General features: G+C 38.7%; 1 protein-coding gene and 2 pseudogenes across 2 annotated transcripts; 1 reads left to right on the top strand and 2 right to left on the bottom strand.

Annotated features, from left to right (window-relative positions):
- The window catches only part of LOC148872622 (leucine-rich repeat protein FLOR 1-like), a 99,134-nt pseudogene that overhangs the window by 60,416 nt on the left and 16,224 nt on the right, over positions 1–22,494 (top strand).
- Positions 1,708–2,779, bottom strand: LOC148872628 (polygalacturonase inhibitor-like). Its single transcript, XM_088974027.1, has one exon. It carries the CDS (start codon positions 2,777–2,779, stop codon positions 1,709–1,711), a length of 1,071 nt encoding a protein of 356 aa, XP_088830153.1. The 3' UTR covers position 1,708.
- Positions 5,998–7,460, bottom strand: LOC148872629 (polygalacturonase inhibitor pseudogene; annotated as a pseudogene). The gene has a single exon (XR_016108322.1). The product of XR_016108322.1 is annotated as a polygalacturonase inhibitor pseudogene (transcript).

A 22,494-nucleotide genomic window follows, 5' to 3' on the forward strand; every position in this document is an offset into this window, starting at 1 on the left:
AAAAGAAAAATCTGAAACATGTTCTTGAACTGTATTTTATAGTTTAGAGAAGCAAAAACAAGTTTTGTTATAGAAGCCATTCTCATCATGTTTTTGAAATCATAAAAATGATGCTTTTATTAAAAACAAAAACAAGCTTTAGAGCACAGACGTTATGTGACTAAATATCGGGTAATCAGGTTGGATGTTGAGTTTTATTTTGAAAATTTGAAGAATAATAGAAGGAAAAATCGACCACACAAGCGTAATATCAGGTTTAAAAAATTTATGTCACGTGGTATCACATGTGAATGGATTGTGATAAAATGATAATAGATGCTAATGGTAGTGGAAGATTTAGTCAATTGTCAAAAAAACTTGGAGGGTACTTTAAGTTAGGAATAGAGTTACTCAATTTCCTAAAACTTTAGGGTATTTTAAAAGACTTGCCCTTTATTTTTCAAGCAAGATAACTTTGAATTGATTTAATTTCAAACTCCCAACAAGGAAAATAATTCTATTGAAGACCACCACTAAATAGGTCTCAACAAGATCTTTACAATTCATTAGGAGAGGTGGTTGGAGAAGTCTAGTAATGAGAGGAGACACATTGTGCTTTCATTATTCATAACTCAAAAATTGGTTTGCTTTTTCAAAAGGTAGAAAACCTCCTTTTATTAAGGCCATCATGAAAAATCTAAGGGTCCATTTGATTGGTAGTCAGAATAAGAATGGAAATGGGCTATTTTCATAGTCCCTTTAGTTCAGATAGGAATGGAATGAAGATTGGAATGAGAAGGAATGGTATTTCATTTCCAAGGAAAGGGGAGGAAATGACCATTGCGTCAAATGGGTAACGTCATCCCACCGGGATTGGGAATGGGATTTTGATTCTGCTGCCAAATCAAATATTTGGAATCAGAATAATCCATTCCAATTTCGATTTCAAACCCCCTTTCCCGTGAACCAAATGGGACCTAAATTTTGATAATTGTTTTCTGACCCATTGGCTGATTTCTAACTAAAAAATCGGCCAACCAAACACCAAAATAATCAGAAATTTCGCTAATGCTTCTTTGGCTTGAAACTGATAAAAGCGCAACCTGAGGCTGCCCAAGTTGCATGGATGCAACTGAACCTGGAAGTCCGTTATCTCACACATGCACATGTGTGTCCCACATTTATGATGGACCCCAGTCTCACCGTGAGATGTATAGTGTCAGATTATGTTGGGTTGGAATATGTTTAATTGGCAGGCGATCCCAAGTCGAACTTGGACTCTACCCTCGAAAATTTTGCTATTTAATAGTTGTTTTGCACCATCTAATGGCTGCTCCACATACACCATATTACACACATTTGTGGTCTGTTCCCCACACCCAGATCAGTTTCCATCAAGTCAAATTTGTGCTCATATCGTTCTAACAGCCTTTTCCAATTTTGTATTGAAAATATCTTTCCATCCATGAAATAAAGTACACAAATAAGGAGATATTTAGATAGTTAAAGCTGCTCGAAGAAGCTTTGTCCTCACTAAATCCTAACTCCCCCATACCAAACCAGAAGATACATTGCATCATTAATTGACAATAAATGAAGGATTAATACAAAACATGTTATGTGAAAACCAATACAAACAATGCTCTAGAGAACACCTCACATCACAACATTGTTATTATTATTATTATTCAAGGTTTTCTTTTTCTCTTCAGCTCAGCCAATCGGCGGTTTACTTGCATTTGGTAGGGAGTGGAGGACCGCACAAACACTGATTATGAGCAAAGGACTTGGCAACGAGCTGCTGCACATTCCCACCGAACGGAATTTTTCCACACAAACGATTATAACTCAAATCCATACTTTGCAAATCCAACTCAATCACCTGGTTGGGTATGCTGCCGTGAATCCTGTTGTGAGATAAATCTAAATAATTTATGTTCCTCGGAAACCTCACTTTTGTCAGATCAAAGTCGAGCCGGTTGTTGTATAAATAGATCGATCTTGCCGCCGTGTTCTCCCTGAACAACACTGATGCATCTCCGACGAGCTTGTTGTGCGACAGGTCGATACTTGTGAAATTCAATGCACCCATCGATTTGGGAATCTCACCGGCCAGCTGGTTGTGAGATAGATCGAGCATAAAACCCATGCCATCGTCAAAGTTGAAGCTCCCGAACGAGTCGGGTATGTTTCCATTGAGTTTGTTCCATCTGAGATCAAGAAGAGCCAGTTTGTTGAGATATCCGAGAGAAGTCGGGATGTGGCCGGAGAGCTGGTTGTAGGACAAAATAAGTTGTCGGAGATTTTTGAGCTGGCCGAGGAAGTCTGGGATGGGACAGGAGAGAGTGGTACGCCGAATAATGAGAGATTCGAGGTTCTGAAGCTTTGTGAAGGAGTAGGGGATGGTCCCGATGAGATTGGGGAGGCCAGCGAAGTTAAGGAATCTGAGATAAGGGAGCTCGCCGATGGCCGCCGGTATCTGGAAGTGGGTTTGGATTCCGTAAAAGTTGAGCTGGACGACGCGGTGTGTATAGTCGTTACATAGAACGTAGTCCCAGTCACAGCATGGAAGGGTGGAATTCCAGGAATGGAAGTGATGGGGATTGTTGATGGATTTCTTAATTTGCAGGAGGACCCTTTTGTCATCTGGGTTGCAACGAGAACGAGGAGAGATGGCGGAGAGAGTTGGGGTTGGGAAAGTAGAGGATATGACCAGGAGGAAAACTATGGAGAGATAAAGCGAGGAAGAAGAATGAGAAGAAGCAGTGTCTCGTCTCTGATGAGTGGCCATCTTCTGCATTTGTTAATTGTTGGGTGAGTTGATGAAAAGTTGAAGCAATGAGTGCGTTAATTTATAGGGGACCTTATTGTAGTCAGGCCATGGTTTTATCTATCCTATCGCTTCAGATCGACTTCAGAGTAAAATTTAACTGGTCAACATTCAACAAAATGGGGGAGTTTCAGACTTCCGGTTGATATCATTGATCCTTCATGGAATAAAACTTACAAAAATATAATAGAGAACAATGTTAGACTTCTGCTGTTTCTTGGGTCGGTCCAATCGATTACAGACAGCGGTACTTTGTCTCTTTCGAAGAACTGGAAACCACTGCCGCAAGGCAATAGGGTCCCATATTAAAACGATTTGCTTTTAATACATTTCTGCTGGTTGTTTTAGAATTGGAATGTATTCCAATTTCCAAACACGTTTAATTAATATATTGTTCAAATCAATACATCTACATGCCAGATCATGTCTGTATTTCTTTTTCTTTGTTTTGGCGTTTCAATTTTCAATGGGGGAATGACAGATCTAAGAATGGGATAGCCACTCTAGCTACAACGATTTGAGATGTGGTAGGAGATCTATTTACTTTGAAAACCCACTCTGGTCTACATCAATGCCTTTGTTTTCATGTGTTTTTTAAGCCATAACATATGAGGGAAAAAAAAAAAAAAAACTTGAAACGTGTTCTTAATTGTGTTTCTGTTTTGGAAAACAAAAATAAATTAGTTTTGTTTTAAAAAGGAAATATGTTTTCGAAACCACTAAAATGATGCTTTTAAAACGAAAACAAGTTTTGGAGTGAAAAATTACATGATTTATGAAACACGATAAGAGATCATTGGATGTGAATATATATACTTAGAAAAAAAAGCATGTTCTTTAATTTGTTTCATTTTTAAAACAAAAATCACATATATATAACGAAGAACAGGACTTAATTTCTTCTATCTACTAGCTCTAAGATACGATAGCTGTTGAAGATGCAAGAAATAACCATTTCTCAGGGTTCTCAAAACTATATATATATATATATATATATATATATATAAAATAATTTTTATATTTAAAATTAAATTTTTTTAACAATGGGAAAGTGGGAATCATATACAGCAAATGGTATAATACCATTTAATATATATGATTTTTACCTAATGAAAACCTTACTTGGCGTCCAACCATTCAATGTATGATTTTTGCATGGTGAAAACTACCTCTAGGCTGTCCTATGATCTGACCGGCCAAACTGATAAATCGACCCAAATTAATTCTTTATGTTTGGGTTGATTTTCACTAATGTTGATCGGTTTAGGGTGGCCAATTTCATAACTCGATAAGATTGGTTTGGTTGGCCAAACAGCTTGTAACTGATCCGGCCCTATCTATGAACACCCTTGTACAATTGTACAATGCATTCATTTCTTTAGTTTATAAATATAGCGTATAGATGCATTATTTGACAAATGGTTTGAGTTGTGACCCATGACAGACAAGTGGTTGTGTTGTTGACATGGACTCAATCCATTTCTATGTGGGATGTAGATTAATGATATACTAGTTATTTTTGTATCTAATAGTAATATTAGAATTCAAAAGATATGAAAAATAATGTGTATTTTACTACAAGTAAATCCAATATTTTTTCCTAAATTTTCATATTTATTTTCTTGTAAATATATGTACATTTTATAATAACCATGATAAGCACTATTTAGTAGACTGGACTGGACCGGCTGGTTGAACCACTTGAACTATGACCCAAGAACCTAGCTGGTTTGCTCATACCCTTAAAACCAAAAGCTACAACCACCCAAAACCTCGAAGTGGTCCTGGTTTTAGATTTGAAATATTTTAAAACATAAGTGAGAACTTCTGGTGGTTTGTAACTTTGCACTCGAGTAAGATTTTGAGCTCTACATGTTCCAAATGATGTTTTTATTTCCACTGCTAAAACAAATATGTACAGTTCAAAACCCCCCTATGACCAGTTCATGTATAATGCAAGGATGCAAAGTGTGGTTTAGTTTTACACTAAGGCTATGTTTGGTTTGAAGGAAAAAGTAGGGAAAAGAAAGGAAAGGGAGGGAAACCCTTACAAACCTTGTATAGATTCAATTCCCCTATCCTACATTTCCTTTCCTTTCCTTACCTTTTCCTTCAAACCAAACATGGCCTAAGAAATGTATTCTCATTTTGAGTACTAACATGTCTTGAAAGTTATTATAACTCTCATTTTTAGTACATAAATGTATTCATACCAAACACTTGCAAAACTGAATCAGAACACATATATGTATCAAACCATTTGATCAAGACTTGGGATGAGTAGAATTGACCTAGCTGGTTTGGTCATACCTTACCTCGCTATTTTTGCAAACAAAAATGCTGCTTAATTATGTTTTCAATTCTTAATATTTAATATAAAAATCCCTATTTAGATAGATTTTTATAAAGTATTTTCATACCTTTGAAAGTATAAATGTACGAAAAAACACAATATTCTTGCTTTCATATTTTTAAGGTATGAAAAACTTAAAAAGCACAAAGCCGGCTTTTTATAATTCATTCTTGTGGCGAAATAGTACTTTTGTGACACCCTTCAATAAAACTCTCGACTCTACCTCCGCTAGTCACTACTAAAGTCGGACCACGTCGGTTCTAAACCACAAAACCACGAGAAAACGTCACCGAAAGTACAAATGGAGGTGCTTTTGCCACACAGAAAATGGTATTACTGTGTTAGAAAGCACTTTTCAAATTTTTTACCCAAATGGTTTGAAAAGAAAAATTACCAAAATAGAATTATTTTATGTAGTACGTTTTATTTTTTAAATTGATGCAATATCAGCAATAAGAACCAATATAATCCAACCACAAGCTGAATCCTTCGAAATAAAATCTAACCCAAGATTAATCTTAAGTTAAATTGGCCATTGTATGTATTCATTCATGAGAATATGTTTCTAATTAGTGCAAGACTGATGTGCTGTGAAGCGGATGTGCAGATGAAATCCGACTACTGAATGAGTTTTGTTGGGTCAATCTAGTCCAAGACGAGTATGAATTGGTAACTCAATTCTAACTCATCCCAAGTATTGACATAAAGAACAGTACCCTAACCAAATTTATGCTTAATTAACACATTCGATATGATGCATTACTCAAGCTCTAGATCAACCTGATTTCAAGTTTTCCTTTCCAACATTTAAAGGTAATTATGACCGATCAATGAGTTCTCCACAAAAACGTATTTCAGTAAAGGAAGGGATCTGAACCAGATTACAACCCAATGATGGTCAATATGTGGTGGAAGTAACAAAACATCTTAAATTGGCATACTCGTGCCCAAAAACGAAGTGATACAAAGAAAAATTACGAAAAGAACAAGAAAATAACTTTATCTTAGCTATTCATCCACAAGAAAAACAAGAACAATATTCATATCTGCACGTTCCTGCAAATTCGTTGCACCCGGAAATTATTATTGTTATTACTGAAATCTGAATTATCAGGCAGTGGTTCAAGGTGTCTTCATTAATTGATGCCGACTGGTTTACTTGCACTTATTGGGGAGCGTTGGGCCGCACAAACACCGATTATGGGCAAAGGCTTTTGCACCCATAAGGTTCTTCTGCACATTCCCAGCGAAAGGAATCTCTCCGCACAGCTGATTATAACTCAAATCCATTCTTTGTAAATTCATCAACTCAATCACCTGCTTCGGAATGTTGCCGTGAATCTTGTTGTGGGACAAATCTAAAGTCATTAAGCCCTTTGGAAATCTCACCTTCGTCAGATCGAAGTCGAATTGGTTGTACGATAAATCGATCCATGTTCCCGCTCCATTCTCCCTCAACAACATTGACGCGTCCCCACTGAGTCTGTTATGTGACAGGTCGATGTTTGAGACATCAATCGATTTGGGGATTGCACCGGACAGCTGGTTGTGAGATAAAGAAAGAGAGAAAATGGCTAGTACCCCGTCTTTGAATCTCCCAAATGAATTGGGTATGCTTCCAGTGAGTTTGTTCGACCGGAGGTCGAGATTTTGCAGCTTGTTAAGGTTTACAAGAGAAGCCGGGATTGGACCAGAAAGTTGGTTGTAGCCCAGATAGAGATATCTGAGATTTTTGAGCTTGCTTAGAAATTCAGGGATAGGACCCGAGAGGCTGGTGTTCCATATGCTTAGAGTTTCGAGGCTCGGAAGTTTTGTGATGGAGTAGGGGATGGAACCAGTGAGGTTGGTACTGTCCCTGAATTCCAGAGTTTTCAGGTATGGGAAGTCACCGACGGCCTCCGGGATTTGGAAAGGAGTGTAGATGTTGTAGAAGAGGAGTTGGGATACGCGGTCTGAAAGGTCGCACACAACATAGTTCCAGTTACAGCAATCGGTACTGGGATTCCAGGAGTCGAAGTAATAATCGGAGATTTTTAGAGATTTCTTGATTTTCCAGAGGACTCTTTTATCAGCTGCATGGCAGCGAAGAGAGGAAGCAGAGAGCGTAAGAGATGGCAGAGAGGAGGAGATTAGGAAGAAGAGCAGGAGAACAGAGAGCAAAGGAAAAGAGGCACTACGCCCATTACGAAGAGTTTCCATTTCCCTATTTGAGATGAGTTTTACAAGGGTATGTGTATATATAGAGACAGAGAATCCAGATTTTCTCCTCATGGAGACGTTCCTGATGTCAAGACTAATTCGATCTGTGAGAGGAAATCTGAGCTGAGACAGATGTTGGGCAAGCACGCTGATATATTAGCTAGATTAAGGTTTAAATCATCAACGAAAATTGAACTCAACGTCACTTGGTTTTTCTATCCTTAATGGAATGCTGTGTGCTTGGATGATAGCTGACAGTAATAATGGCGCATGAATTAGCCACCTCAGTCAGTTGTCTTCATCATAATAAATCATGTCCAATTGTTTAATTGTCTGTTATTAAGTATCGACAACTGACAAATATTAAATCAAACACATGGGATAGTCGTAGTCATAGAAGCTAGAAAGAGACCCACGAAGCCACCAACTTTTTTTATGATATGCATTCAATATTTCTTACTTCTTACGTCACAGTTCGTAGTACATGGAAATGGACAAATTTCTCGTTACGCTGAGAAAAGATGACACGGAGATGGAGAAGACCATGCCGATCGATTCTTGCTCTGTCAAGTGTAATTCACATATGTATATAGTATGTTAATATATGTATACATTTTTATTTTCAATTTTTTGTCTACATTATTAATATATTTTTAAAATTTTCATTATTTTTAATTTTTTTTTTTAAATATGACACTCATAGCCTGGCCTGGCCCATGGAAGGCCTGGGCCCGCCTGGGCGTCTGGGCTTGTGCCATGGGCATGCTGGGCCCGACCGAAGCGACAACTGCATCCCCTGTTTCTGTTTCTTTCTAAAGTTGATGATGCGCCCTACTTTTGCAAGAGAAGGCCTCTCCTTTTTTTTTTGCTTTTTAATTTTCAGACAATCAAAATACAGCTAAACATAACCTTGTATTTCTTATGTATTTATACTGTATATATTTATATTTATATTCTTTTCAAATTAAGCTTTAGGCTAAATTTGCAAGGAGTACAAATACAAATATGTACAATATAATACATACAAAATAATATAAAATGTTAGGTTTTGTACTCTACAAATTTGTATGTGTATTCCTTCCAAACTGAGTCTTAGGCTAAGTTTGGAAAGAATGCAAATAGAGTTTCAATTCCGATTCAGGGTAAATTTGCACTCTGGTTCACTTTTGGCTGTGTTTGGCAACATTACGTTTATGCATTGACAAATGATAAACTAATACATATTTACATTGATAATAAGATGTAAAATTACATCGATAAAAAAGAAGTAAATTTGCATTCAAGTGGGCTTTTGATAAAAAAAAAGGCATATGCTTTATTGGAATTTGTGTTTGCATGATTACATCTAAAAGTCTATTTGGTAAGAAGGTCAATTTATCAGTGCAAAACTAACCCAACTTTGCAATTTTTATGGGCCGTTTTACACTCTACATATTTGCATTCACACTTATTTACATTATTTCCAAATATGTAGTGTAAAGTGTAGTGCAAATTTATTTCTTTTAGCTATAATGGATGCAAACACAAATTCCAATAAGACATGTGTCTTTTCTTTATCAAAAGCCCACTTGAATGTAATCTGATGCGTCAAAAAGGTATCTTCCTAGTTTAATGGTCAAATGAATGAGTCTGGTCATGAAATTTGGTGTCCTGGGTTTTTTAGGGTCTCTGAAAACAGTAGTGAGGTCTGATCGGACAAATAGAGTCTGGATGGTTGAGATCTATGACTGACAAATTCGGATCAATGGGATTTGCTGAAACAAAATCTTTGTTCGATGATGGGTCAAATGGGGGAATTTTGGGATGAAATTTGGTGGGTTGGCACTTTTGATCATCCTGAATCTAATGGAAGTGATGGATCTTTGACCAGAGGTGTAGATTTGTTAATTTAGTTCAGATCATGGTTTTAGCTTATGGTTTTTCCAATCAATTGAGAGGGTTTGAAATGGAATTTTACTTTTTCAGCAGTCAAACAGAGGTGTTTGGTCGTGAGATTTGATGTGCTAGGGTTTTTCGGGTCTCCAAACATAGTGGTAAGGTTTGATTTGTCATGTGAAGTTGGGATGATGGATGGTAGGCTCTAATTAATGAGATTTTTTGGAATAGGATCTAGGCTTGATGGAGGGTTAAACAAGGGAATTTTGAGCTACAATTTGGTAGGTAGGCATGGATTAGGTGAGAAGTCAAGAGGATGGTTCTAATTTGAGAAATATATGGTCGATCTTGGTAATCATTTAGGGCCATCCAAATGAGATCTTGATGTCTTTGTAGTTGGTTGTTGAAGATTCGTGGTGGGATTCGCTAGTTGGATATTTCCTAGTGATCTTGGGGTGATGGATATGTTGGATTTGATTTTGGAGGAGTTGGAATTTGATATCGCATAGATCGGGGCCATTAGAAAGGAAGTTGGCATGATGAATGGTGGATCTTTAGAGTTTAGTCATGAAAATTTATATGTAACTAAGTTATAGTTTTTCAACTTTGGGGGTGATGCCTAATCAAGGTTGTTGTTTTTCCAGTGGATTGTGTCAAATGAGGGCTTTCCAGGTTTGGAAAGTCTCAAGTTGATCTACTTGTGTTTTAAGTTTTTAGAGTGCAAAAAGGGAGTACAAAGAGGTAGGGTAAAGGGACCGAGCAAAAATTGGGTGCTAACAACTCTTTAACTAATTTCTATAAATTCGAGAATTATATTTAACAATTATCAAAAAGTATAAAATTTTAGTTATTGTTATTATTATAATTAATAACCAAATACAAATGGGGGAACAAAATATTATAATGTTTAAAAATAAAATAATTAATTAATTTATATTGAAAAATAAAATTTAAATTAGTGTAATTTTGTTAGTAACCTACCAAATAAAAAAATATATTTAATAACAATTTAAAAAAATCAATAAATCCCCATAAATACACAAATGTAATAAATTTTTCAAAAATTTTCATAAAACTACATTTTCATAAAATAACATTTTTGAAATTAAAAGATATAAAGTATTTGAAATTTTATTTAAAATGCATTAAATAATTATTGAAAATTATTAAAATATTTAAAAATTTTAGGAAAACTTATTATGGTTGATAGATTTTGGAAAACCATTGAAAAATTATGTAATTTTCATTGCAAATTATTGAAAATTATTAAAGTTAAAAGACTATGGGAAATGGAAAACTATAATTTGAACAAATAATTACACAAATTATTAAGATAAATTAGTATAATATTGGAAAAAGGAAATTATTGGTTAGTTTTTATTAGAAATTATAAGATAAATTAGTATAATTCTGTAAGTCACCATTTAAAAATAAAATAAATTACTTAATAAAAATTTAAATAAATTTGAATTTCACGATTATAGAAGTACAATAAATTTTCCAAAATTTTCACAAAATTACATTTTTGAATATTAAAGACAATTTAGTGTACTTTTAGAAAATTTATATTCAAAAGGATACATTGAGAAGTGGCTACCTTGCCCTGAAACCGCATGACACTAGGGACGAGGCGGGGATGGGTAGAGTGTCTTGACTATGGGTCATGGAAAGGGATGGGGTGCCCTGCCCAGAATCCACCCCATTGTCATTCCTAGATAATTGTTAATTATTATTGGAATTAATAAAAATGTTATCTTTTATAATTATTTTTATTTATTTAAAATTAATCAAAATTTTATTTAAAAATAATAAAAAAATAAAAATAAAAATTATTAGTAAAACTAAATTTATTAAATATATTTGTTCATATTCAATTAACAATAATTATTTTTTATAAATCAACATTAAATGAAAAATAAAAATATTAAATCTTTCAGATTTTCTTGTGCATCGTACGGGTCCCTGCTAGTTAACTATTGAAATTTGAATCTCCACACAATGTCGTATGAGGAATCAAGTTGTCTTCTTTTGATTCAAGCCAACTGATTCACTTGCAGTTATTAGGAAGAGGTGGACCGCACAAACACCGATTATGGGCAAATGATTTAGCACCCATCTTCTATACATTCCCACCAAACGGAATCCTTCCACACAACCGATTATAACTAAAATCCATTATGATCAAATCCAATTCTATTACTTGCCTGGGAATTCCACCGTGAATCTTGTTATAAGACAAATTCAAAACATTCAAGTTGCTTGGAATCGCCTGCCATGGTTGTTGTTGTAGGACAAATCTAAAACATTCAAATTGCTTGGAAACCTCGTTTTCGTCATATCAAAGTCGAGTTGGTTGTAAAGTTAAAACAAACAAACAAAATAAAAATAATAACATAAATTAAAGAGAAGACAAGATTAAAGAAGAATATGGCTAACCTGCATTGATGGGGGCGAACCAGCCCTATTTATAGTCATAGAGATTGAGTTGTAGTAGGATCACACGATTTTTATTACAAGAGATAGAGCTTATCTAGGTTAGTTGTGATTTATCTAGGATAGATCTTATCTTAGGATAGGATTAGGATTATCCTACCTTGTTTAGGATAATTCTTATCTTGGGTAGGAGTATATCTTGGGTAGTTATTTATATACAAGAGCCCATAGAATTTGGTTCTGCTAAATGGGATTATCATAGTTAGTTATATACAAGAACCCATAGGATTTGGTTCTACTAAATGGGCTTAGAGGCTATGTAGATATGCATGAATGGGCTTGAAGGCTATGTAGGTATGCATGGACCATGCATGGGCCCATGGACAACGTCTATGTTATCATCCCCCCACAAGTTGAACGGGGTAACAAGAAGCTTGTCCCGAAGAGAAGCAAAGTGGGCTGTGAAGATGTCGACGATCTTCTCTACTGTTGGAATATACCGAATCTGAAGCTGCTTCCAGGTGACAAGATCTCATAGGAAATGGTAGTCAACCTCTACATACTTTGTGCGAGCATGGAAAACAGGGTTGGCAGCCAAGTGGGTAGAACCCATATTATCGCACCATATAATAGGGGGAGGAGCTAGAAAGCCAATGTCTCATAGTAGAGATTGAATTCATAACAACTCTATGACTGTGTTGGCAAGAAATCTGAATTCAAATTCGGTGCTAGAGCAGGCAATAGTGGGTTACTTCTTGGAGCACCAGGAGATTAGGTCGTGGCCAAGGTAAACAGCATACCCTCCTGTAGACCATCGATCATCTGAACGACTGGCCCAATCAGTGTCTATGTATGTCGTTAACTGTCGAGATGAGGACCCTAGAAAAAAGAAATTGTGAGTGAGAGAGTTCCTTTGAGATACCGAAGGATGCGTTTGACAGCTGTCCAATGCTCACTAGTGGGAGAGTGAAGGAATTGGCATACTTTGTTGACTATATAGGAGATATCTGGACGTGTGGTAGTGACATACTGTAATGCTCCAATAATACTGCGATACTCAGTGGGATTAGGTAATGGATCACCCGAGTCTTTGGACAAACGACTGGAAGTAGACATGGGTGAACTCACAGGTTTGGCCCCTTCAAGATTGGTCCTATGAAGTAAAACTAGGATGTAACACTGTTGTGAGAGAACCAAATTGGCTGATTTGCGACTTACCTCAACTCCCAAAAAATAGTGTAAGGACCCTAAGTCCTTCAATGGAAAAACTATAGAGAGTGATTTGAGAAAATCACTGAAGGCGACAATAGAGGTTCCAGTCAAAATCATGTCATCCACATATACCAGCAGAAGGAGAGTCGATTTGTTGGAAGAGAAAAGAAAAAGAGATGGATTAGAAACCGAGTTGTGAAAACCCATCTGTTTGAGGACATAACTCAAATGTGAATACTAGGCTCGCGGTGATTGTTTGAGGCCATAGAGAGTCTTTTTCAATTTGCAGATATAAGTGGGATACCTGGGATCAACGAAGCCCTTTGGTTGATGAACATAAATGTTTTTGTTCAGAATGCCATGAAGGAAGGCATTGTCAATATCTAATTGATGAACAAGCCAGTTTTGCGCAAGAGCAATAGAGAGGATTGCTCATACAATCATCAGTTTTACAACTGGGCTTAAGGTATCAAAGTAATCAAGGCCTGGTATCTGACTGAAACCTTGAGCGACCAACCTGGCTTTATAACGGTCAATGGTCCAATCAGCCTTCGTTTTTATTTTGTAAATCCACTTAGTTCCGACAATATTCATGGAAGGGTCATACAGAACTAAGTGCCAGGTGTCATTTTTATTGAGGGCCTGATATTCTTTTTGCATGGCCTCTTGCCATTTTGGCAATTTGACAGCTTGATTAAAGTGTTTAGGTTATTGTTCTTGGAGGAGAGAGGCAAGAGCAAAAGGGATTGGGTACCTTGTCGCAAGTTGAGACCAGGGGAGGGTCCCGCTCATTGATCAGGTTCACATGGAGTGAGTGTGAACTAGTTGTGAAATAGGTGTTGTAGATTCCAGTAAGTCTTGAATGCTTCGATACCTTTGTGGCTGAGCAAATGAAGATTGCTCTAATGGTCCTGAAATTGGAGAGGTGGTTGCTCAAGTAGAACTGAATTAGGAGCAGGAGACTGAGAGGAAGGAGATACGACTGAAGTTATAGATTGCAGCGGAGCCGGTACTGAAATAAACATTCCTGTAGGAGCAGGAGTTGGGCTTAGTTCTGCTTTAGCAATTCCTGGAAATGAATTTTCATAAAAAACAACATGGCAGGCAATGAAAACACGCCTTGAAGGAGCATGGAGACATCGGTACCCTTTGTGAGAGGTACTATATCCAATAAAAATACATGGAAGGGACTAAAACAGAAACTTACTTTTGTTGTAGGGCCGCAGAAAAGGATAGCAAGCACACCCAAAGCATCGCAGTAGAGAATTATTAGGTGAAGTCTGAAAGAGTTTCTCATGCGGAGACATACCATGCAATACCTTTGTTAGTAGTCGATTTATCAAGAAAACTGCAGTTTCTACTGCATCAACCCAGAAGGAGAAGGGAAGCTTGGAGGAGGCTAGTAGAGTAAGGCAGATTCGGTCACATGTCTGTGCTTCCATTTTGTTGAACCATTCTGTTCGTGTGTATGAGGGCACACCAAACGATGTGTCATTCCTTGTGAGTCCAAGTATCAGGAGAGAGAACAATACTCTCCACCCCAATCTGATTGAAATACCTTGGTTTTGGTACTAAACAAAACTTCTACATGTCTCTTAAATTTAATAAAAGCATCACATACACACATTTGATTTTCTAGCAATAGGATACTCCAAGAAAATTTTGAAAAATCATATAGAAATAGAACATAATATGAAAATCCATTGTTCGACTTAATGGGAGCAGGTCCCCATACATCTGAAAAAATTAAATCTAATGGACACTTAGACTGAGAACTAGATGATTTCACGGACATCTTATGACTCTTGCCCATTTGACAGGACTCACAAATAGACTCATTAACACTAGAACGAATAAACGGAAGACCCAACTTTGAAACAACTTGCCATACATTACGCATAGCTACATGACCAAGACGAAGATGCCAACCATGAAGAGAGGTGTGTTCTCTAAGAAGAGCTTCGGGAGAGATTGTGGCTGACGCAGGAAAGCTATATAGGTCGTCTCTATTGGCTCCTTGAAGTAGGATTCTCCTCATATAGTCTTTCACATAGCAACAGTCGTGGTGAAATTTAAAAAATAAATTATTATCTCTAGTAAATCGACTGACAGATAATAGATTCTTGCAAATGGAGGGAAGATGACAAATATCTCTCAAAGAGAAAGCATGCTGATTAAAAATCATAGAAGAAGATCCTGTATGATGAATATTCAAACATTGACCATTGCCGACCTTTACTTGATCTAGTCCAATACACTCAGTGCGATTCTGCAGATTGTCTAGATTTGGAGTCATATGATGAGTAGCTCCAGAGTCCGAATACTAGTTGGGATCAAAATTACTCTCATACTGGTTCTGAGGGGTATTTACCCCTCCATGAAAGGCAGAAGGATCATTGCAGGTGTTATTAGAAAATCCAAAAGCATATTTCGCCTTTCTACACTATAGAACACTGTGTCCAAATTTATTACAAATCTGATAAGTAATGTTATTTTTACCTCCACGTCCTCTAGAAAATTGTTGTGTCTAATTTTGGAGGATTGATGATTATACTATGGGAAGCAATGACCACACCCCTTACCTCTATTGTTGTTGAAATTTGGTGAAAACTACTATAGGGGCTTCTGAAATTTATTTTTCTTAGGAGGGACGCTTGCAAGATTCGCACTTCGAGGATTTGACGCAAGGGATAGGTTCTCAAGCCAGCTTTCATGGTTCAGAAGTGCTCCCATAATATCAGCAATACCAAGATTTGTTGCATCTGGTTGATTTTTCAGTGTTGTAACCACTGACACATATTCACTCCCTAGTCCAAATAAAATGTAAAGTACTAGTTCAGATTTGAGAACTGGTTCAGATGCTGTAGACAGACTGTTAGCAATAGACTTTGCACATGGTATATATGCAGAAATAGAGAGAAAACCTTTTTTGAGATTTTGTAGTTGTCTCTGCAACTGCAATACCCTAGACTAGGAGTGGGTGGAATAATTGTGAGCAAGGGAAGTCCATAACTCTGATGATGTCGACAGAGTTGCCACTTGCGCCATAACTCCTTCAGTGAGAGAAGAAATCAGCCAACTCGACACAAGCTGGTCAATATCAGTCCATTTTTCAAATTCATGGTTCACTATCATCTCTGTACCATCTGGATTGGGTATAACTTCAAGTGATGGTTTCTTCTTTCCTTCTACAAGCTCCAACAGGTGGTGGTGTCAAAGGATGGGAAGGAACTAGGCACACCATAGTAGATAATTGTCACTTCCAAGTTTGATAGGAAGATAATGAGTCACATTCTGGATTGAAGGGAGCGCATTACTCGTGGATGAGCTGTTGTTGCAGGCTGCTTGGTTGCTACCATGTGTGCCTGTCTCTGTTGACATGGCTCTAATACCAAGTTAAAACTGACAAATAGAATAAAAATAATAATTGAAATTAAAGAGAAGACAAGCTTAAAGAATAATATGGCTAACCTGCATTGATGGGGGGGAACTAGCCCTATTTATAGTTACAGAGATTGAGTTGTAGTAGGATTGTACAGATGAGAATTGCAAGAGATTGAGCTTATCTGGGTTAGTTGTGATTTATCTAGGATAGATCTTATCTTATGATAGGATTAGGATTATCCTACCTTGTTTAGGATAATTCTTATCTTGGGTAGAAGTAAGATTATTCTATTTAGTTATATACAAGAGCCCATAGGATTTGGTTATGCTAAATGGACTTGGAGGCTACGTAGGTGTGCATGGCCCATGGACAGCATCTATGTTATCAGTGAGACAGGTCAATCCATGTTGCTGCTCCATTCTCCCTCAACAACATCGATGCATCCTCACTGAGTTTGTTATGCGACAGGTAGATCCCTAGAGACATTAATCATGGGGATTGATGAGGGCGGATTTGGCCCTCCAATGACATTGTGACACATGATATCTCAAAACAACTAGGTGACACCAGGAATCTCGAACCACTTAGACGACCTCTCGAAAATCTCGAATGCGGTGCGTGAAGCCCACACCAAACAATGCCTATATAAAGGCACCAACCCCAATGCCATATGGGGGGCAAGTAAGCATATTCTAGCTCTCATACTTTATGACTTTTATCTCGTAGTCTATTATGAGAGCACTGACTTAATCATCTGAGTAACCTCACCGGGTTAGCCACCCGGGTCCTCTGACATTGATTCCTTGCAGGTCTCTAAAGAACTACGAAGCTCAACAATCAATCCAGCTTGCCACCAGTCAACTCGGCACCTAATATGTAGCTCGGCACTCTGGTCAGCTCATCACTAATATGCATTTCGGCCCTCTGGTCAACTCGACACCTAATAGGTAGCTCGACACTCTGGTCATCTCGACACCTAATAGGCAGCTCGACACTTTGGTAAGCTCGACACCTAATAGGAAGCTCGGCCCTCTGGTTAGCTCATCACCTAATATGCAGCTCGGCCCTCTGGTCAACTCGGCACTCTAGTAAGCTCGACACCTAATAGGCAACTCGGCCCTCTGGTCAGGTCGTCACCTAATTTGCAACTCAACAACTAATAGGCAGCTCGACCCTCTGGTTAGCTTATCACCTAATAGGTAGCTCAGCACCTAATAGGCAGCTCAGCCCTCTAGTCAGCTCATCACCTAATATGCAGCTCACACCTAATAGGCAGATTGACACCTTGGTCAGCTCGGCACCTAATTGGCAGCTCGGCCCTTTGGTCAGCTCGTCACCTAATATGTAACTCGGTACCTAATAGGCAGCTCGGCCCTCTGGTCAGCTCGTCACCTAATATGTAGCTCGGTACCTAATAGGCAACTCAATCCTCTAGTTAGTTCGGCCTCCAGGTCCTCACCCAGCAAAATTCTTCACTTTGGCTAAGTCATTGGCCACTTGGAAGTAGACCAAATGATGAGATACTTAGCACAAAAACTAATACTTCACAAAAAATTGATCCATCAATTGGTGTCGTCTGTGGGAACGCTACAAAAAGCTAAGTTCTCATCTTCTGAAAGGCTAAGTCCTCTTCTTTCAAGAAGCTAAGTTCTCACCTTTTAGAAACTAAAGCTCTCACTTTCTACTTTTCATTTTTTTATGAACTCAAAGACTATGTAGGAAGTTGATGGCCAACAAACTAAGCAGCTCTGCCAACTTTATTTCAACTCAGATAAAGCCTCATCACTCCTCTTCGCGAGTTACCCTCTACAAGATGAGCTCTTCGTGGCTTCTGCGGAATTGGCAACCAACGGACTACAGGAACGCCCCTTGCCGGTCGAGCCTTCCAAGGCTCTCGTGCGAGCTGGTGACCTAAAGTCAGTAGTGTTGCCCCTTAGGTTGAGCTCCCAGTAGCTTCTTGTAGGAGTGAGTGACCGGCGTCACTAATGAGGCTGATGCAGCGCAGCCGTAGCTCTAAAAGTGTTGAACTAATAAAAGACCTTGACACCACATAAGACCTAAAGTCAGTAGTGTTGCCCCCTTAGGTTGAGCTCCCAGTAGCTTCTTGTAGGAGTGAGTGACCGACGTCACTAATGAGGCTAATGCAGTGCAGTCGTAGCTCTAAAAGTGTTGAACTAATAAAAGACCTTGACACCACATAAGACCCAGTTGCCTCTTTGGCATGGGAAAAATCAAGGAGAGTGGACTACGAGTTGCTCCCAGGGCCTAAGGGCTAAAGTGCCAAACTGATAAAAGACCTCGGCACCACATAAGAATCAGTCGCCTCTTTAGCATGGGCAAAACCAAGGGTAAGGAGAGTGGACTGCGAGTCTCTCCCAGAGCCTAAGGGCTAAAACAGTTCGTATTTAGCACGAGAAAACAAAAGAAAGAGTAGTTCGCTCTTAGCACCATGATGGATGCAAAACTTGATTTCTTCATTGTTGACCTCCACCTCAATTGTAGGCTCCACATCAAACTCACTGGCTAGGGCAAGCTCGAAGAATGTTGCATCGAAGTCTACTTAGGTGGAGCGACCTGATAAAGCAATTACACAGAACCCCCTCTTAAGGACGGCATGATGAGCTTCACTCTTGAGGTACTTAACCGGATCGCAGAACCTCTTGATGGTTACATCCCTGATAAGGTAGATGTCCTCGGGGTACTCGCTCCACCTCTCGTTGAGCAGATGAATTCGCTCTCGGGCCCCGAAAATAAAGATGGCGAGGTCCTACACAAGGCTGCAAACACTTGGACTCTTCCGACTTGAGAAGCAAATTGGATCGCCGCTTATGAGCTCATCGAATTAGTCATTCTAGGCCAAAAGGAGCAATCTACTCCCTTAGTCGAGTTACTTTCAGCTCGAGAGTGGGGGGTAATTGATGAGGGCAGATTTGGCAGTCCAATGACATTGTGACACGTGATATCTTAGAACAACTGGGTGACACCCAGAACCACTTAGGCAACAACTTGCCTTAGCCAAGATGATGGCGACCTGGCACAGGCATCGACCTGGCAACCTAGCATAGGTGCCGACCTGGCAACCTGGCACAAGCGCTGAACTGGCGACCTGCGAGACGTGCTTGCCGACAAATTCGACATGCATATCCCAACACTCCCACGATCCTTGGAATTTGGCCCATGTACCGAACGTTCCGGAGGTGGTTAACGTGCATGGTGGTTGCCTCCGGAAATCTTGGACCATTTCGATGACATCTCGGAAATCTCGGATGCGGTGCGTTAAACCCATGCCAAACAATGCCTATATAAAGGCACCAACCCCAATGGCATAGGGGGGCAAGTAAGCATATTCTAGCTCTCATACTTTATGATTTTTAGCTCGTAATCTACTATGAGAGTACTGACTTAACCATCTGAGTGACCTCGCTGGGTTAGCCACCCCGGGTCCTCTGACATTGATTCCTCGCAGGTATCTAAAGAACTACGAATCTCAACAATCAATCTAGCTCGACACCTAATAAGCAACTTGGCCCTCTGGTCAACTCGTCACATAATATGCAGCTCGGCACCTAATAGGCAACTCAACACTCTCGTCAGCTCGGCACCTAATAAGCTGCTCAGCCCTTCTGGTTAACTCGTCACCTAATATGCAGCTCGACCCTCTAGTCAGCTCGGCACCTAATAGGCAGCTTGACACTCTGGTAAGCTCGGCACTCTAGTCAGCTCGACACTCTGGTCAGCTCGACACCTAATAGGCAGCTCGACCCTCTGGTTAGCTCGTCACCTAATAGGCAGTTCGACCCTCTGGTTAGCTCGTCACCTAATAGGCAGCTGAGCCCTCTAGTCAACTCGTCATATAATATGTAGCTTGGCCCTCTGGTCAGCTCGACACCTAATAGGCAGCTCGGCCCTCTGGTCAACTCGTCACCTAATATGCAACTCGGTCCTTTGGTCTCCAGATCCTCACCAAGCAAAATTCTCCACTTTGGTTGAGTTATCGGCCACTTAGAAGCAGACCGAATGATGAGGTACTTAGCACAAAAAACTGATACTTCACCAAAAATTGAGAAACAAGCCGTCTTCTACGTCGTTATTGAATCTCTCAAATGAGTTGGGTATGCTTCCGATGAGTTTGTTCGATCGAACGTCAAGAACTTCAAGTCTGTTAAGATTTCCGAGAAACGTCGGGAGTGGACTGGAGAGTTGGTTGTGACCCAAGAAGAGGGACTTGAGATTTTTGAGTTGGCCGAGAAATTGAGGGATGGGACCCGAGAGACTGGTGTTCTGTATTTCTAGAAATTCGAGGTTGTGAAGTTTAGTGATGGAGTAGGGGATGGAACCAGTGAGAATACGAGATAATTTAGGTACGGGAGGTCTCCGATGGCCTCCAGGATATGGAAAGGGGTGTGGATTGTATAGAAGGAAAGTTGGATGACACGGCCAGAAGCGTCGCATTCAACGTAGTTACAACTACAGCAATCAATACTGAGTTTCCAAGGATTCAAAGTGTCTAAGTAATGGGGAATTAGAATTCTTGATTCCTCAGAGGACTCTTCTGTCAGCTGGATTGCAGTGGAAAGAGGAAGAAGAATCAGAGAGTGTAAGAGATGGTAGAAAAGAGGAGAAGTGGAAGAAGAGCATGAGAACCGAGAACAAAGGAAAAGAGACACCACAGTGAGGAATATCCATTTCCCTGGTTCAGATGAGTTGAGAGTTCTACTTTTACGACAGAAAAAAAGAGTCCTACGTGTGTGGATTTATGGAGGGAGATTGTGGTTAAACATGATGATGCATCAGCGAATGATTGAGTAGTCAACGAAAATGAAATCCACGTCACTTTGTTTTTTCCATCTTTATTTGTAAGTCTGTGTGCTTGGGTCATAGTCAATTTCTGGCATCAGTGATATTGCCAATAATGCCAGACTGTCTATCGCTATTGGATGAGACCTCACTCGAGGCGCCTTACACCGACCTCATAAGTACATCCCACCGCACATTCGAAACATTTTTCATATTTATATATTATTATTTATAGGAGATATTCTCAATACATATAGAATGTGCAGGTTATTGTGAGACGCCCTGTGAGTGTAGCAGATCCCAATGGTCATAGAAAGGGACCCGCCAATTAGTTTCTGCTAGTTTTTTTCTTTTTTTTTATTTGGATCAATTGTCGACATCATGCATGATGAGAATCTATTATCAACCATTAATGCACTACAAGACAGTCAGACAGATCATTGATATAATTCTTGCTACGCGGAGAATTGACGGCATGGGCATATTTAGTTATTTATTTATTTAAGTATGCATTTTTATGTTCAAAATGTGAGACCGGATCTGCACGCGTCTCACACGCGATGTTTTCAATGCAGCGCCAATTGTGAGGAGCAGATCCCGTTCCGTCAAAATGTATACAGTTTGTGCTCATATAATTAATGGTGTGCCCTGGTGTTTGAATCAGGGAACCCTACAGTTAGGGCCCATATAATTAGAAGGATAAACTTTGAAATTTTTTACACAATTACAAGTAGAATCCTTTTATGGAATTCTCAGATAAAATGTCTAAAATACCCATAAAATTACAATTGAGACCGTTTTTTATAGAAAAAAACAATGGAAATTTTATGAATAAAAACAAAAACAATGTTTACAATTGTTGCTTTACCTTTTGAAAAATAAATTAATTTCGGAAAAGAGATTAGAAAGATTTAGGACAGCAATCAATATGAAGAGAAAATTTAGAAAATAAACATTTTGGTCAATAGTATGGGTAGTTTGAACATTAAGTATTACAGCGCCAATCAACCAAAATAAACATTTTGGTCTATAACCCCAAATTTGAATTCAGATCTGTTACCAACACAAAGTGCAACAACGTCCCAATCAGCCATTATAGTCATACATAATTGGGAGCATCTCTCCATGAATAACAAATGACTTAGAACCGCAATATTCTAGCCACTAGTTTTCGGGTTGGCGGTTCAATCATCCGATCTGAACAAATGACCCATTCTGACAAAATAAATAATAAAAATTTTAAAAAATAATTAATATTTAAAAATAACGAAAAACTATTAAATAGATCAAACGGGTCAACGGTTCAACCACCTGAATCAACGAGTTATTGACCGCTTCAGCTTTGATTTGAGCTATATTCATTAAACCAATTAAAAAAGTTACAAAACTATCTGCACCAGAAAGTTCAATATTTCTTGGCTGAACGAAAGC

The sequence above is a fragment of the Nelumbo lutea genome, chromosome 2, assembly GCF_056320005.1.
Source record: "Nelumbo lutea isolate HS-2025 chromosome 2, American lotus-T2T, whole genome shotgun sequence".
Classification (NCBI taxonomy): Eukaryota; Viridiplantae; Streptophyta; class Magnoliopsida; order Proteales; family Nelumbonaceae; genus Nelumbo; species Nelumbo lutea.